General features: G+C 42.5%; 1 protein-coding gene across 1 annotated transcript in view; it reads left to right on the top strand.

Moving 5' to 3' along the window:
- The window catches only part of SYN3 (synapsin III), a 199,626-nt gene extending 182,726 nt beyond the window's left edge, over positions 1-16,900 (top strand). The window contains exons 11-14 of the mRNA XM_052669016.1: positions 4,802-4,936; positions 9,984-10,068; positions 11,580-11,877; positions 14,432-16,900. Of these exons, the coding sequence (XP_052524976.1) occupies positions 4,802-4,936; positions 9,984-10,068; positions 11,580-11,877; positions 14,432-14,564 (651 nt within the window). The 3' untranslated portion in view covers positions 14,565-16,900. The remainder of the gene's footprint in view (positions 1-4,801; positions 4,937-9,983; positions 10,069-11,579; positions 11,878-14,431) is intronic.
- Positions 16,901-18,828: the final 1,928 nt, after the last annotated feature.

Here is an 18,828-nt window from a genome sequence, read left to right as displayed (position 1 = left end):
GAAGAGCAGAAAAGCAGTCTTGCTAAAAACGAGCATAAGGACATTTGGACTGTATCCATACATGGTCAGATGTGATATGTGGTTTTCATATCCCCACATCTATTCCTGCACATAAGCCTATGTACGTGCACACATGGATAATTCTGTGCTTAAGGATTATATGCCTCTGCCTGGATATACCTCTGGCTTTTCACATCTGTCTGTGTCTGTGAGTGACTGCATGAAAAGCACAGCCACCCGCTGACAGCCATCACCACACACAGAGAAATGCACACTAACACTCCCCTCTCTCCAAGACCAAAGTAAAAAGCAACAGATCTAATACAGCACAAATTAGAAGACACACATTAGCTTCAGATGGGTCATGCTGAATTATCCCACCAGAAAACCTGATTGAGCAGCTCCGATGTACCAACACCAGCAGGCATTCAGATGCCAGGCTGACAGACACCGTTGGGAAAGGAGTAAAGCAGTGCAATACAAATAGCAGAACAAAGCCAAACAGGCATCTTTTCTACTTTATGCAGATCTGAGAGAGATGTTGATAAGTAATTAATTGCCTCCAGCCTATTTCCTGGGGTACTTTTCTTGGTCTGAAACTGATCCTTTATTTTGCTTTTTTCTTTTGATAGTGGGGAAAAAAAAGATGTTTTTTGACAGTGCGACAGTTGTGTTTTTCTTGGTGAGAAGGAACAGTATGCTGCGACATGTTACATGAAAGCATGCCTAAATGGCCTGAACAAATACGGAATTTGCACAATGCAATTGCAGGCAGTAATTAATTTTCACAGTGCAAAGCTGTTCTCTAGGAAAGAATTGCAGAAGCAGTGATAAGCAAGTCTATGAAATGCAATTTATCACAGTGGTTCATTGCAAACAGAATCAGATTAAAAGAGATGAATTATCAGCAGAGGATAAGAATAATCTTTTACTCATGATATTTGCTGCCACTTGAACTTCACCTTCGTTTCCTTTCCTGTGGCAGATACCAGGACCTATTGCCCTTCTGCCCTTTAAAGCAACAACACACGTTGTCACTGGGCATGGTGTGAATGTGCTGACAGTTGGACTAGATGATCTTAGTGGCCTTTTCCAGCCTTAATGATTCTATGGTTCTACAAGTTCCATTTTCATACGCAAAAGGAAATCTACTGATTTCTACAAAGTTTCACAGCTGTGAATATGATGGCAAATGTTGATTCTTCCTTTTCCTCTGATTTAAAGAACTCTATCATTTTAAAAGAATATTCAGCATGAACATTCCAAAGGCCAAACCCTCAAAATAGCACAAGTTAGGTACCACCGTTAGCGGCCAGATTCTCAAAAGAGCTCAACAGTATGTATGGTCTCTCCTACCTCCTTTTTTGGCAGTCTAACCCTTTTCTACATCTCTGCTATACTGACAAATATGGAGCAAGTGAGAGACAAGTAAAATGATCCACTTGATGCATTCTTCCTCCTGGATTGGCTAAGCCTTACCTGCTCTGGAGCCAAGCTGTGTGATGAGAGACATGCTCCCTGCTGGCCCTACCCATCCCTTCACCAATGTCTTATCTGTCCTTTTGAAATGCTTAATCATGTGTCCTTCCTTCTTTCCTTCCCTAAAAAATCCCCTAACACCCCACTCTTGCACACCAGAGCACAGAAGAGCATGACCATCCTTTAGGCTTCAGCATCATAGAGCGGTAGGAGGAGGAGCAGGACGGGGTTTACCTCAGCCTCCTCTTTGCCCTGCTGCTTTCCGTTCCCCCACGTCCCTTATCAGGCAGCAGCAGCTGCCTCAGGAGCAGCCACTGACCTTGGGCAGCTGTGAAGGCCAGGACCATGCGTGTCAACATCTTATTTTGCTCAGCTGCTCTGTGTTTTTCTCAGCATTTGTGCAATCTATCTGTGATTCTGATATTTATAGAACCATAGAAACATTAAGGTTGGAAGAGATCACCAAGATCACCAAATCCAACTGTCAGCTCATTCCCCACCATGCCCACTAACCGCGATTCTCAGTGCCACATCCGTACAGCTCTCGACCACCTCCAGGGATGGTGATTCCACCACCTCTTTGGGAAGCCTTCCAGTTTGTTTATTTCGGCGCTGACGTCAGTGTCTGCCCAGCTGCAGGGCCATTCACCTTTCCTGGAGGAGACACAAAGTGACATCTCGTGCTCCTTTCCACTCAAGTGACAGCCAGCTGTCTTCATTTTGCTCACTGAAATCACTGTCATTCTCACAGGCTTTTTCCTATGTGTGTGACTGCTCACCCCCATATTGGCAGCCTCCTACAGTTCATGTCCCTCTGCCCGACACACACCACACACATTGCAGGTGCCCTGATCCCTGGTGAATCTTCCTGATAACCAACCTAATCTCCTTCTATGACTAAGTGATGCTCCTAGTGGATAAGGAAAAGGCTGTGGATGTACTCTACCTAGACTTTAGTCTCCCACAGCATTCTCCTGGAGAAGCTGGCAGCTGGCAGTGGCTTGGACAGGTCATAGTCTCCATTGGGTAAAGAACTGGCTGGATTGCCAGGCCCAGAGAGCGGTGGTGAATGGAATTAAACCCAGCTGGTGACCAGTCATGAGTGGTGCTCTCCAGGGGTTGGTACTGGGTCCTGTCCTGTTTAGTATTTTTATTGATGACCTGATGAGGGGATCGAGTGCACCCTCAGTTAGTGGGCATGGTGGGGATGGGTTGGTGGTTTTACTAGGTAATCTTGGAGATCTTTTCCAACCCTTGTGATTGTGTGGTTCTCTGGCTCAGATGGGACCTGCTCCAGGGTTCGTTCCCCTAGTACTTCTGCTTTATAAAATAGCAACTTCCCTTTCTGCTCCAGCCACTGCTGCCACAGAAATAGGGAAGAGCATTCTCAACGTGGGGAAATTAGGAGTTTTATTTTAGTTGGTTGGTTTCAAACTGAATTTTATCATTGGGAGGGTTAGGCTGGTCTGTCAGCAGACTAATGGCACCATCTAGTGGTCAGATGGGGCCCTCGAACTGTGCCTTGCATGGAGCTGAGATCTCTTTTCGCACGTATGAGCTGCAATCTCCAAACGAGATGGGAATGCTTTTAATGAGGGAGCTGGGGGGAGAAAAGCTGCTGAGAAACCTGCTGGAAAGCTCCTAGGAGCAGTGAGATAGAGGAGCATGCTGGCAGTTCCCTGCCGTCATGGATTTTACGCTGCTAGGGAGACATATTTTCCTACCTCCCTTTTCGCAGAGAAACAGACTGGACAGCAAAGATAAGTCACTTTGTGTATTGAGCTGAGCATTTTTATCAGATCTTCTGCCTTCCTTCTTTCACACTCAGGGTCAAGTAGCCAGGGATATAAATGCCAACTTCATGCAAACTCCCACTTTAAATCTCTTGGGCATCTTCTCTAGAGTTTGCATGAGCCACCAATAGAAATGAATGCAAATTAATAGTTTTTTCACAAGAACTGGCTAGCATCAACATACAAACTCAGTGAACTCATCTAGCTGATCTCCCTACTTTAACTTGAAAAAAAAAAAAAAAAAGAAAGAAAGAAAGAAAAAAAAGTGTAAAACCTTCCATTTAACTCACAGCCTTGCAGCCTTGCCAAGGTGGATTGCACATCCAGTTGTTATCTGAGCATGAGTCATGTTATCTGGAGCAAAACAACCTTTAACTCTGCATCTCCAAGGTTCTTAACATTTGGTTTAAAAATAAAAGCAGAAACAAAATAAACTCTGATATTTGGGTACAACTATATTTAATCCAGCTGAATCTTAACCTCATCATAGCGCAGCTCTTCCTGTGGGATTTAGCTAATGTTTGTGAAGAACTTGATTTAGAATGAACTGCTGAAAATGGTGTTCAGGACTGCTATGCACCTGAGGGGTTGCTGTGTTTCATTGCTATTGTTGTTGTCAGACCATTTTTTACCTCAAAAACCCTTTTACAGCTCTCTTTGCCCCATAGCCACAGTTTTACGTGCCAGCTTTGTCCAGCATAGTTCTAGTATTTGTTGGGAAGCAGTTGTGTCATGACAATATCAAAAAGAAAAGCAGAGAATAAGTTTACTTTTCTGCATTAGATGCCATCATTTTGGTAATGTTCTATTCATTATGTATCTGTGGAGTTTATTTCCCCTATCAGGGTGCAGTATTTTGTGTTTATTAATCCCAAATGTTTCCTGATTTGTGCCAGCACTAGTTACTTTCATCTCCCCAGACTTTAGTACAATGTGTTTCCATTCTCCTGTGCCTGCATGTGACCCTTTCTTCTGCAGTGTCTCCCCCAGATGCTGTGGCACAATGTTAGAGAAACCCCATCCACGAGAGTCATCTCCTCAGGAGATGAGAAAAAGCAAGTTTGTGTTTAGTTGATTTAGAAAGCCTTCAGACAACAGAAGACATGGCTTGGCTTTCAAATTGTTAAGGGATGGAAGATGGGGTGTTGTGGAAGCATTGGAAGGCACTGACACAGGTTGCTCAGAGAAGTGGTGGATGCCCCACCCCTGGAGTCATCCAAGATCAGGCTGGAGGGGCTCTGAGCACCCTGGTCAAGCTATGGGTGTCCCTGTTCATTGCAGGTGAATTGGACCAGATGGCTCTCAAGGGTCCCTTCCAACTGAAACAATTCTATGAAGTACATGTCATTTCCAAAAACACCAAAGTGAAATCCCAACCAAATATATTTTAGCATGGAGGGGATTGATGACTAGAGGTGTTTGTAAGAATGCCAGGGACATGAAGCAAGGCAGTGTGATAGGTGATCTGAAACATGCATCTGCCACCAGGAGCTCTCCTTATTAACTGCTGCTTTTCCCTCTCTTGGCAGGTAATGGACAGCTCGATGCCCCTGATTGGGGAGCATGTGGAAGAGGACAGACAGCTGATAGCCGATCTGGTTGTTTCCAAAATGACTCAGCTAGTCAGCACTGCTGGATCTACCCCATCACCACTGAGACCTTGGGTATGAGAGAATAGAGACTTGTTGGTCAAGACGTTTCCTCAAACTCTTTTGTTCCCTCTTTTTCCTGTGTGTGTGTGGTAATCAGAAGTCTCATAGAGTTGAACAGTCCCACATGAGAGTGTGTTGTATTGATTGATTCTCGCCCTTCCAAAGAAGTCTCTTGCAGAAAGCTTGCATTGCATGCCCTTAAGAAATGGTTTGCTCTCCCTTCCTCCCCTTCTGCATAGCTGTGGTACCACAGTGGTACTGTGGGCCATGCATGTGCATACACATTCTGGCTTGCTAATTAAATCCCATTTTTATTGAAGACAACATTTTTAGAGGTGTTTGCAACTCTCTGCTTCACCTCCATCCAACACCCAGTCCTCAGGATAGGCTTCACTCCTGTTTTTGCATCCCTGATCAGTAGGAGACTTAACTACTGTTGAATCCATATAAGAACATGTCATTGTTGCAATTAATGTGCCTCATGGCACATTCAGTCTAAAGGTGCATGTGCTACACTTCTTGCAGCACCTAGCAGGGAGCCAAGAACAAAGGGTTGAGGACAACAAAAACTGTACAAAAGAAAGAATAGGAAGAGAAAGCAGGATAAAAGGGATAACACTGATTGCAACACACTGGATTCTATGGCTTTCTGCCTCTGTCATACAACAGCTCACTCCCTTCTAAACCAAGTCCTAACATGCAGTGTACTCAGAGTAACTCCAAAACAGATTTTAGCTAGAGTGGAGAGGGTAAACATTCAACAGACACTAAAAATGGTTTGGGATAGAGAAAGTGATACAGACAGGATAGGATTTACTCTGGCCAGAATGGAATCAACAAATGCCATCTGAAATAACAAAGATATAAAGAGTGTATAAATGAAGAGCAAAGGGGAGGCCTGCAGAAACTGAGAAGAAAATGGACAGATACATCTGTTGTCTGTGTCTGTGATGTACTGGTACAAGACTGGATTGAATTACAACAGACCTAAAATAGGGCTAAAACAAGAACAAAACAAATGGTCTTGGAAGGATAAGATGTCAAATAGAATATTTAAATAAGAATCCTCATCAAGAATACAACCTACAAATAATCTGTACACGAGATCAAGAAAATTAAAATCACAAATGTTTTAACTGCTGTTTTACTATAAAAAAAGACCTGGGTACAACAAACATTGCAGTAACTGTACAAATTACAATTGCCACCATAATGTCATAATGCATAGTTAAAAATTGACAGAGAGATATCATTGAATGCAAGGCAAGTGAGATGCAGAACTGGAGCTACAGCTGTAGACTTCCACAGAATCAAGAAAAAGAAAACAATTCTTAATACAAGGTGAGCAGTATTGAATACAGAATCACAGAATCGTAGGGGTTGGAAGGGACCTCCAGAGATCAGCGAGTCCAACCCCCAAAGGCAAAAGCAGAGAAATACACAGAAATATTAATTCTTGGAAATCCAATGTGTATGCATAGAATATCTACACATTATTGTGCCTATCTGTACAAGTTTGTGGATCAAAAAAAAAAAAGTAAATTAAGAAACTGACAGAAATGGAAGAAGCAAAAAGTTTTATTAAAGTGAAACTACAGCTATTGAAAAGCAAGTCCAATAACATGGTGGAACAATAAGTCAGAGAGAGTTCACAGTGCTTTTAGGTAACTTCTTCTGGGAACTGCAAAATCCAAGTGCAGTAGGAAAGAGCAGCTTGACCATTCCATGATTCTGCGATTCTATGACTTCATGATTCTATGACCTAGCCTTCTAAATCACCCAGATACTGAGGAAGTGAACATGTAGTACTAGGCTTGATGTCCCAAGAACAGATGTGGTATCAAAAAATAACCATATGGCACAGACAGATAGAAAAGGTGATTTTAGTAAAACTAACAAGTTAAGAAAAAGCTCCCTTGTACTATAAGCAACTCTTTATGGATGTTAAGAGAACATTGTTTTCCTGAATGCATACATACATGGCAGATCTGCTCCTGTATGAGGAATGCAAGAAATAAACTCCTAGACCTAATGGCAAAGTAGGAGGAGACATTGAAGATGGACAAAAAAATCTTCCGGATTTGGAAATATGACATTTGCAAAGACCTTAACATACAACCATGCAGGTAACAAAAGGAAACCGCAATGGGATGGAATTTGATTCTGAAGATCAGGTGAAAGAAAGAATGAAACAATTTCTCGGAGTTCATCAGAAGATGGAACCCTACCAAAGGATTGCTAAGCTCTGTGGATCATCCAGCATTAAGGGAGGAAAAGAAAACAACACAGACAGAATGTGGCTCTACTAAATGTAATTGCTGGAAGTGAAGAACTTCTTAAACTATACATAGATTTTCCTGATAAGGAAGACACAGCAGAGCACAAACTCAATGATTAAATTAGTGATGATCGATATTTTTAAAAATTATTAAGCCCCTGATCCAGCTGGCTACATCCAATGAAACGAATGTAGGAAGTGAATCAGCTGCCAAAAAAGCACTATTTCATTAGAAACAGTTATTACTCCATAGGATTGGTGTATAATGCAAAATCTATATTTGAAAAGGCTTTAAGAGTAATATAGAAATATGTACATAAGGAAGCCATAGACCTTAAAAATTATCTCAATAACTAATTTTAAAATTAATGCAGAAGACGTATAAACCAACAGAACTGTGACTTAAGAGCATTCACCACAATCTTTTTATACTGAAGAAAAATGATCCATCAATCTTCCTTTGATTCTTTGCCCATCAGCAATTTGAGAATATATTCATAAAGTGGTAGATAGCAGGAAGTCAGTCAAAATAATATAGCTTCACTGTCCCTAAGGCAAGGTATCAGATGAGCTATTGAAGAAAGCGAGGAGAGAGAGGGACTGAAAGGCGAAGTTTCACTGTGGAACAGAATCTGGCCTCTGATGAAGACATAGATCTGAGAGATTTTAAATCTTGCAAATAGTTAGCAAAGTGGAAATTAAAGGATACTAAACATGGTCCTGTCACATTAGTAACTAGTTATTAATCGGGTTGATTGAGCGCAGGACTTCATAGAATCATAGAATCACTGGGTTGGAAGGAACACTTAAAGGCCATCCATTCCAACCCCATTGCAGAGAGCAGGTACAACTACAGGTAGATCAAGTTGCTCAAAGCCTAATTCAGCTTGACCTTGTAAGATGTTAATAGCAACCATTTTTTTCATGGCAACCGTATGACGTACAGTTTTATGGTTACAGCTGCAGCTCTCTCACTGCTCTCTGCCTCATTTCTGCTGTTTCCCCTCTTTGTTTTCTTTGCAGAGGCTGAAGGACCTTGGGTGGCCCTCACCCCTTCACCTCTGCCTCAAAATGCTGTTTTGCCTTCATCTCTTGGAAGCCTTGGGTTGGGTACAGGCAAAGGCTATAGAGGCCAATATGATTCCCTTTGTCTAATCAAGTCTAATCAGAGATGTCTTACAGGATTAGGATAGTGCACTTCCACCAAAACAAGACAAGGTTTAGTGGCTCAAGCTATGCAGCACTAGAAGCTATGAAATGGAAAATTTCCTTTGTTTCCCCCCCACCACTTTTTGGCATGTCCTAGATAAATAGTGCACAAGATGGGCTGGCAACCTCATCACATTGATGCTAGTCAGTTGAAACTCATTTTACTGCGTCCAACTATGAAACATTTCTTCCCATTTCCAAAATCACTTAGCTCATTCTCCTGACCTTCCAGGATCTTCGACAACCCCTTTATCACTGTGTTCCCCATGTAAATAATCTGGCACATACCAGTCTATCTGTCTCCAACTTCCCGTGTTCTTTCATAAACAATTTTAGGCAATAGGCTTACACAGACTTTTGTTAACCTTGGACCAAGCTCTACGTGCAACAGTTCTGTATTGCTTAATCTATTTATTAAAATATATGTCAGAAAGAGTAAACAGTGAGAGGGAAGAAAGTGCAGATGGCACCAACTTATTTGGGTTAGTCAGAACCAAGGATGGTAGCGAAGAACTTCTGACAGAGCTGTGTATGTTAAGTCACCACAATAGTAAACTGTGCTGGAGACTGAAAAGTAAGCTGAACTAGGGGTAAAGAGGAGGAGAATATAAACAGTAGGTACACCTTGCAAGTCCCACTAACGGTGCCACTTGAGAAAGACATTGTAGCAAACAGACTAATGAAAACCATTTCTCAGACTAGGGCTGTGTTGGCATGGGAGAAGCAAGGAATTTGGATGCACAAGTAATGATTTGGTGACAGAGAATCAAGATAGTGCTTCATCTGCAGTGATGCAAGCAGACCTGCTTCTGGCATCTGCAGGAAGGACTGCAAAGCCAGGAAAGAGAAGTGTGTGATGAAAATGATTAGGAGCCTGGAAACATTCCCATGGAGGGAGCGAAGGGATTCAGCCAGTTGGCTTTAGAAAGGACATAAATCAGAGAGGGGGCAGTAAAAGTCTACAAAATAATGAATGGCCTAGCAAAGGTAGGTTGTGAGAACTATTCTCAAACTCAAATAACAGTTGAGAAGTCTGGAAGGTAGTGAGGCTGAGAAAGCAATAAATTTCCAAGGGTCCAGGTGTCGATGTTTAAAAATATCTAGAATTGTTGCAAAAATTACGTGGAGCAGATAGTAAGCTTCATGTTTCATGGTTTATGCTGGTCCTTACTTACTAGCAATCAAGATAAGACCCCTTAGGGTAAATATATGATTACTCCATAGAGGTTTCCATGGTTCACCCCATTTTCCTTTGGAGCATCTGGTGCTGGCAACTGTCCAAAATGGGAAATGAGACTAAGAGATCCCTCAGGCCTGATAAATTCGGCAATTCCTGGTTGCCTAAAAACATTATAAACCGTAACTTCACTGTTATTCCCTGTGAGCAAACAACTTATGTGCTCATTATTATTCAGCTCTCTCTTTCAGTCCCTTGAAATTTTACCAGCGAGATGCTGTGTGTATATACTTAACGAACACTTCAGGATTCCATTATTCCTATTACCTCTGGGCTTCTCTCTGGGGACTCTGTTTTAACAGGAATGGCTTTTTTCTTTTCTTTTTTTCCTCTAGCCTCCACAAGTTCAGCCTCAGACAATGAAAACTCAGCCTGGACCTCAGCTTGCACAACTGTCTCAGCCACGGCCTCCTCCCCAAGGTACAGTTGTTTGGGAGCCTTATGATCACATGGACTGTGAGACCTCAGTTTGCTTTCCAAATAAAAGCTCTGAAGATAAAGGTCTCACTCATTGTTCCAATTCACTGATAAGCAGCCAGCAGATTCTGTGAGCCATTAAAGGAGCTACTGTAATGCTCTGCAGTAGCTCAGAAGGTGAGATGAAAATCTAGTACAGATTCAGCTGATAACACTGTTAGGGTTTGGATCAGCAAAGCATTGCCACTTGATGTGGCATTGGAGCAGGGTTTTGGGCGCACTGTATTTGTGTTTACACAAAGCTGTAGCAGCTAAAAGTGTAAAGAAGCGATAGGAAGATGTGGGTGCTGTCACACCTGGAGTAGATACCAAGATGGTGACACCCGGATCCTTGATCCATCCATACACACATGGCCCTGTCACCAAGGAAGAGCACACCCCCAACTTCTCTTGGCAGCAGAAGCAGTCTTGACTTGTGGCTTGGCCAGAGCAACACGTTTGGTTTACTGTCCAGATTTAGCCTGAGGTGTTGAGGAATGGGGCTGCTCTATAGGTACCTCACATCACAACAAGCATTCAATTCACCTTCAGACCAACCTTTTTTGCCACCTTTGTCCCTTCCTCCGTTTGCAATCTCCTCCCAAATAAAATCACACCTCTAATTATCTTTTTCTCGTCAGTTCCAGCTTTGCTATTTCTAAAATTTTGCATTCTTCATACCAAGTATGGTATTACTGATATGATGACTTAGGAATCGTTGGACTTGTAGGATACTTCTTTCCTGAACGTGCCCAGCATTCCCCTCCAATTCTCTGTGATGTTTTTTTCTCACAGCTCCCACTTTGACCATGTGAAATCCAACTAGTTTCACAACACTAACTTTTGCCAGCTTTTTACACTGCTGTGTTATATCCAGCAGTATCTCTGAGCCAAGGCTGACTCAGTAGCCTAGTCTTTGCTCACAGCTTTAATGACTAAGATTGAGCTGCATGCAGTTTTTTCAAATTAGCAAAAGTGAGTAGTGACCAAAATAATCAAGTTCAGAATCTGTTTTGAGGGTCTGCTACTAATATGGCTGAAACCAGCTGCTGATAATGCTGGAACAAACCCATGGATAATGATAGGGTGTACAGTTTTGCATAAAAATGTTGACCCCTTGAAGAGCCTGTTGACCCAAACCAATCTTCCTTCCCAATGCAAGTGCTTACCAAGAACAAGAAATATTAATTACATGGAAAAGTACAGCACATTGAAGCAACTTCTTTTGGGTAGAGTGGCAAAACTTCTTTAATTTTTAAAGAAATAAAAAAAATGGACTACAAAAGCTCTAGAGACATGGGCATGATACCAGTGCTAGATTTTCTTTTTTTGTGAAATAGGATTTTCCTTATCCTTTCGCATGAAACTGCCCTGAGTAGTCTCTCTTCTTAGCAAATATCATCCCTCCATATAGATGCTATTGCTCGTTTTCCACGTGACCTTCCTCATGCTTATTATCTACACGACCCTTCCAGGTGGACCACGCCAACCTCAGGCATCTCAGCCTCCACGGACAAATGCACCTCCGCAGCAACGGCTCTCTCCTCAAGGACAGCAGCCTCAGAGTCCCCTGTCCACTTCACCTCAGCAGCAAAGGTCACCTGGATCTCCACAGCAAATCAGATCAGCAACTGGATCCTCTCCAGTCCAGGCTTCCAAGGCAGGCGTGTTCCCACCACAGCAGCCAAGACCTCCTGCCCAAGGCCGGGCTCCGAGCCAGCCAAGCCCCACCGAAACGTCCAAGCAGCAAGCCACCCCACAGCCACATCTGAAGTAGGTGCTCTGTTAAACCACTGGTAATTGCAGATACTAAAATAAGGCTTTCAAAAAAAGTTTGTCAGGCAAAACTGTTGACAGGCAGCAGTCCCCGGGGACAAAGGCCTGGGTAACTGTGAGAGACTTCAGAGGTACAAATGCCAGGCACAACTCAGGTCACCAGTGATTCTGCTGTCTTCCTGCTATCAGGAAGAACCAGTTGTACTTTACATCTATTAAGACTTCACATTCATCCTCTTGTTCATGTGCTCATTGCTAAATGTGTGCTCTGTCCCGACCTTATCAATACACTACTACCTTTCCAGCAGGGTATGCAATCATTACCCTTACAGACTAAGCAGCACAGTATCATAGAATCACAGAATGGCTTGGGTTGGAAGGGATCTCAAAGATCATCTAACTCCAACCCCTTCTCTGTAAGCATGGTTGACAACCACTAGATCAAGTACTGGATCAGGTTACCAAGGGCCTCATCCAACCTGGCCTTGAATGCCTCCTGTAGACAAGGCATCCACAGCTACTCTGGGCAGCCTGTACCACCTCCCCCTCTGTGAAAAACTTCCCCCTTACATCTAACCTAAATCTCCCCTCCTTTAGTTTAAAAACATTCTCCCTTGTCCTATCACTATCTGCTTGTGTAAAAAGTTGATTTCCCTCCTGTTTACAATCTCCCTTTAAATATTGGAAGGCTGCAATGATGTCTCTCCATAGCCTTCTCTTTTCCAAGCTAAACAAGCCCAGCTGCCTGAGCCTGTCTTCATAGAAGTGCTTCAGCCCCCTGATCATCTTTGTGGCCCTTCTCTGGACCCTCTCCAACAGCTCCACATCTTTCCTGAGATGGAGGCCTCAGATCTGCATGCAGTACTGCAGATGGTGCCTCACAAGGGCAGAGCAGAGAAGAGCTATCTCCCTGCTGGCCTCCCCTCTGCTGATGCAGCCCAGATCACTGTTGGCCTTCCAAGCTGTAAGGATACACTGCTGACTCTTACTAAATTTTTCATCTACCAAGTTGTTTTCAGCAGGGCTACTCTCAAGGAGTTCTTCCCCCAGTCTGTACGCATATCTGGGATTGCCCCACCTCAAGTGCAACACCTTGCACTTGGCCTTGTTGAACCTCACTAGGTTTACACAAGCCCAGCTTCTGACTTTGTCAAGCTCCCTTTGGATGACATTCCTTCCTTCTGCCACATAACTGCACCACTCAGCTTGGTGTCAGCTGTGAACTTGCTGAGGGTGCGCTCGATTCCATCACCTATGTCACTGTCCTACATCATTGATAAAGATGTAAAAGAGTGTAAGTTCCAAGGTAGAACTTTCTGGGAAACACCAGTTGTCACTGGCCTCCATCTGGACATACAGCCATTGTCCACAACTCTGACTGTGATCTTCCAACCAATTGCTTATCCACTGAATAGTCTATGCTTCAAACTCATCTCTCTCCAATTTAAAGATAAGGATGTGGTGAGGGACCATATCAAAAGCTTTGCACAAGTCCAGGTAGATTACATCAGTTGCCCTCTGTGGCACTACTCATACATAAACAGAACTCCAGATGGTGACTGTATGCTTAAGAGCACTGATGGAACACTGAATTATTGCACATCTTCTGTAGCAGCCTTTTCTGCCACCCTTGGTGGAATGTATCTGACTCCACCAGGGCAGGAGAGTTTGGCAGTAAAATGTTTGGTGTTGACCAAGTGGGTGCAAAGAAAAATTGGCACAAACAGACCAGTGATAGAATGTCAGCTAGAATTGTAAAGAGAGTTTTTAGACAGAGAAGAGTGATGTTCTGGAACACATTTTCAGTGATCATGTCAACAATTAGTAAGGCAAACTGAGAGCAGAGAACTAACAGATCAAAATACTATTGCTAAGGATGCAGTCCCTGTACTTTAATTCAGGAACTGTAATTCAGAGTCTGGTCTTGTGCTGAATTCCTACTATGGACAGGAGAAAGCACTCAGTGACAAAGCACAGTAGAAAGAAAAAAAAAGGAAATTTACTTCACAAGCACAGACCAGATCTGAACTAAAACATTAGGGGCTATACACCCAGTGAGGCCAACCAAAAGACTGCACACAGCAGAGTCAGAGTAGGCATGCCAAGGAGGCTCGGCAACAGCACACTTTGCATGGGACACGGCTACCACTCTGTGCAGTCCCAAAATGGATCAACATTCATGGTGTGGCTGGTGAAAGAAAGGTATAAATTCAGTATAAATGAATATTCAGTATAAATCTATTCTTCTGTATTAACAGTTACATGATCTCAGTATTTGTTGGAAGAGTAGCACCAAATGGCATCTGTAGGTTTTTAATCAAATGCCTTCATAAACAGCTAAGAGTTCTGGACTGTGATACTGGAGCCACCCATCCCCTACTCTCCCGTTCTCCCCAGTTCCTGGATGTCTTAGCATATGGAGATTCTCCTTGCTTTTTTTGTTTTTTTTTTCTGGAGTGTCTCTGCAGTGAAGCACAAAGCATCAGTAAACAGCTGTAAAAAAGCACCTTTTCCTGCTGAGTCTGAGTTTCAACTCTGTTTTCCATTTCAGCAAATCGCAGTCCCTGACAAACACCTTCAGCATATCTGAGTCATCTCAGAGGGGGAATGCCAATGAAGATGAAGCAAAAGCTGAGACCATCCGCAACTTGAGGAAATCATTTGCTAGCCTGTTTTCCGATTAACAGCCCTGCAGCTGGGTTTGTGCTTTGGCCAGCCCTCACTCTTTGTATAGCAAATGTCATATTGGAATATACTCAGTGGTACCCAGCAATTTACAGCTAATACCTGGGTAAAAGGAATTGAGAAAACTACAGTTGTTTTAATACGAAGAAGATATTCTAATGACGGCCTGAAAGGTGACTGTATAAAAGCGGCATCATTTCATTGTTTTTTGTGCACAATCAGAATTATGTTTGTTCAAGTGACTGAGTTGTAAATCAAATTTTACTCCTGCTAATCCCTGTGGAGACTACAGTTATGACAGTGAAAACTAGATTTTATTTTGGTTTGTATATAGTCCATACAATCACTAACTTCCAATTACAGAATCCTTGTTGAGGCTGAGCTAAAAAGAATATAGGATTGTTTCAGAAACAGATGTGCAAAAAAACAAGTAGTCACAGACTGATAAAGCCTGCGTATGGAAATACAGTGAACCATGGAACTTCAGAATAACAACTTTACTTACAGTCATTTTTCAGAGTAAACTACATTCAAATAAGATACAGTGCCACGCATCGGTAGCTGCCAAAGATCACATGAGCAGGTTAGCCAGATGGACTGATAGTTTGTTCCAGATCATTCTGCTCATAGCAGTTAAAATGTACTTTTCATGCCTTGCATTTATGTCCCCAGCATGTGATTCCCAACTCTTCAGAAAAAAATGTTACGTTCAAATCCAAAATAACCTGAGAAATGGGCTTTCCAAACACACACACACACACAGAAAACAACTTCTCTCCTTGCCCCAGGGAACACTGTAGAGTTCAAATCGACAATCCACACAAATCCACTTTGGTGGCTTAATCACATCTGGCTATGAATGTCCCCTGGGAACATATTTAATTAATAGCAGAGCTGATGAAGTGCACATACTTGGGTGCTGAGTGTTCCATAATGCAGATTGGACAGAGAAATGGAGTGAAATCCTGTCTCACTCCTTGAACTCCCACTGACTGGGGTGAGTGCAAAACGAACCAAGGTGACAGACCTGTGATGGAACAGGAAAACTGTCATCTAGAAATAAGATGAGCTGGGGCCCATCCAGAGACATCAAGCAATGGGAAGGCATGTATGTGACTGCCCCAAGCAGGCAAGGACCTTCTGGAGAAGACAGAGACGGATTTTTGCTGGCTGTGCTTTTCTTAAGACTGTAATATAGAATGAAGCTGTATACAAACATGCTGCAACTAGGACACAGCAAAAAGAGGAATGACACAAACCACATTCATAACTGAAAAAAACAGAAATCAATCTAACTATGGCTGCTTCTACCAGCTGAGAGCTCACCCTGTGCATTATGCTAATTCTATTTATAATACATCTGATGAAAGCACCAGTCCCCATCCCATCGCCTGACATACGCGAGGCAGGGCTCCAAGAGGAAGCAGGCAAGCCATTCTTCTGTCAATTATTTGAGCCACAACTCATACACACAGCTTCAAGGCAAGGCTTCTGACTTTATGTTTCCCTTTGCAAGTTCACATCAGTTGCACTTAGGAATACCCATGAAGGAAAGGTCAGTAAGTTAGTTACAAACATCTGAGCCAGAAGTACAGATCTTAGCTGTCACTTAAAGAGGTCCCCAAATCGGAAAAAACAACAGCAGTGTTTGCCATCTTGGATCTCATGATTCACTGGTGGGAATGGAGCCAAACGAGCAATTCCTTCAGCACCTGTAATGAACATCTAGATCCGATGCAGTCATGCGGACCTAATACGACCAATCCGAACAAACCTGTACAAATATAATTGCCTTTGTGACCTGTGCACTTTCAGGCAAGTAACTGCATGGCTTTTCCAGCTTGGAAGGCTCTGAAGAGACTCATCTGGACCAATGATTTATATCTCAAGTTCAGAACTATAGAACCACTCAATTCCCTTATGATTTATCCTTTTTTTTTTCCAGCTCTGTTTTGTCCTTCCAAGTTTGCTAAGCAGCTTACAATGCAGCATCATAAACACATGTCATTGTCTGAGAAAGAAAACAGACCCTGCTGTTTTGCAATCTCCAGGAGCAATAAAAGAGTGACAAATGACTTCGAGCACTGTTCCACTGGCAAGAACAATAGCAGATTAACAAGCACCACTATATGGACAAGAGGTAATACAACTCTGGTGGAAGAGGATTTCCTTCGCTAACACTTCCCTCAGCATGGCTTATGTCTTGCCCTACTAAGCAGTCACCAGAAATGCAGACAAATGTAGCAGTTTACTGCCACAATCCTCAATTGTTCTATCCTACTGATCTTTGTGTATCTCTCTTATCAATACATTCTACACATACACACACACACACACACTCACACCAAAAAGAAAAGAAAAAAAAAAGGTAACTACTACTGGTAAGGCATGGCCCCTTCAATTGACTCCAGATAATCACAACAGTTGGATCATTTGTGGATGCTGCACTTAAAACACAGCAGGACTGTCCTCCAACTGAATACTGCAACAGGACAGCACTGCTCACCTGAGAGCCAGCAGCAACTCAGATCTCTTCATCTGCCTTCAGCTCCCAGCTGGCACCTTTCAAGGGACAAGCAGACAGAACAGGCTCTCCCCTTGATCCAGCCTCCAAAAATGCATAACAGCAACAGGCACTACCAGCTTATCTTTCCTACCCCTATAGTTGCTGAAAAGCATTTTCTGTTCCATTCACAAAAGTGCTTTAAAGAACACACTGAGCTGACATCCTGAATTACAGAGAAGAAACTCTGTACCATATCCTATAAATGTTCCAACAGTACAACTAGGGCACTCTCACACTAGATGTTGTGGCTAGCAGCAGATTCACCACCTTTGACGTTGGGCTATTCTAAAATCCCTACAGTCTAACAAAGCAATAGACAGAGGTAATAAAAGGTGTATATTCTTGTTATGAATGGTGCACTAAGGTATATCTAAGCATTATTTAGGTACCCAAATGCAGCAGCTAAAGTAAAAGGAAATTGAGAAGGCACCAGAAAAGTTGTAAATGGAAGTTACGTATAAATCACAGTGTAGACATGGCCCACAGCATGCCTTGGGGTCTTACTGCTGTGAAAACTGAACACCTGGTCAGAGCATGCTTTCATTTTCTTCACATGGAAACCAGGAAACATGAATAGATGTGTGCGTTTGGAATCAGCCCAAGATGGAGCTGGGACACAACTAAGACACCCACCCGTACTCACCACCTGGAAAATGAATTTACATCCTGCTGTTTAGACACAGACTGAAAAAACATCATGTCTTTCTTGTAATATCTAGGTGTGGTATTTCAAGAGGAATGTAACTCATGTTCTCATGCAATTAAACATCTTGTATAAAGCTAAGGCTTAGAGTAACAGTTCTGCTCCGATGACTGCAGCTGTACTTTCTTTCACTTATCACAGATGGCTATGTAAAACCTTATACCTTGCATATGACTAGGTCATTTAATATGGTCCTTTGAAGTTCCATGAATAAGGTAAAGCAAATTAAAAAAAGAAAGGATTAACAGTTCCCAATTTCCAAGCGACTGCAGTGCATGCAAATGAACAGTACAGGTAAGGAATGGTGGCCACCCTCAAGCATTTCACCTTTGTGTCTCTTCTGTAGAGTTTGCAAACAGCAAGGACACCTACACCTGCCTTAGAGCTGAATAACCAAGTGGCTGGTTTTCAAGTATTTCCTTTGTTCTGTCATGTCATTTTATACTGTTGGTCCTGAGATATTCACATTGTATTTCATGTGCTGTTTTATGAATTAAGGAAATTCCTCCGTAGGAAACTCAACAGTTTGGGATAAGGCAAATTCCTTTATCTTTAGCTCACAATGCCTTCGTATGGTGCAAATGAACAAAGGGAAGGAACACCTTTCAGGTCACTCATTGGCGTACCTGTAATGATGCCTGATTTATTCTCAAACAAATGTCCCAGTGTCAAAATCCAGGATAAATAGTATCTATTAAATTTGTATGACCTTGCCCGAGTATTATGTATGCATTTCTGAAGGACAGATCACAAGGGCAAAATGGTGCAAGACACACAGTGTAGACTTCCATTTTCCTTCAAAGAATCACTGTTAGCTCCACAGTGCCTGACTACAGACTTAAATGAAAATTCCACTGGAACAAGGCAATTCAAGCACTTCAGAAAATATTAAAGCTAATTTTGATATTGAAGGGGAACCACTGCCCTCAGGCTCTACTGATAATTATGTGGGATCAATAATGGCAGGACTTGCATTGCTTTGCTGTTGCTTTGA

The sequence above is a fragment of the Tympanuchus pallidicinctus genome, unplaced genomic scaffold (assembly GCF_026119805.1).
Source record: "Tympanuchus pallidicinctus isolate F22 unplaced genomic scaffold, pur_lepc_1.0 scaffold8, whole genome shotgun sequence".
Classification (NCBI taxonomy): Eukaryota; Metazoa; Chordata; class Aves; order Galliformes; family Phasianidae; genus Tympanuchus; species Tympanuchus pallidicinctus.
The sequence above is the reverse complement of the archived record's forward strand: the minus strand, read 5'-3'. Positions and strand labels throughout refer to the sequence as shown.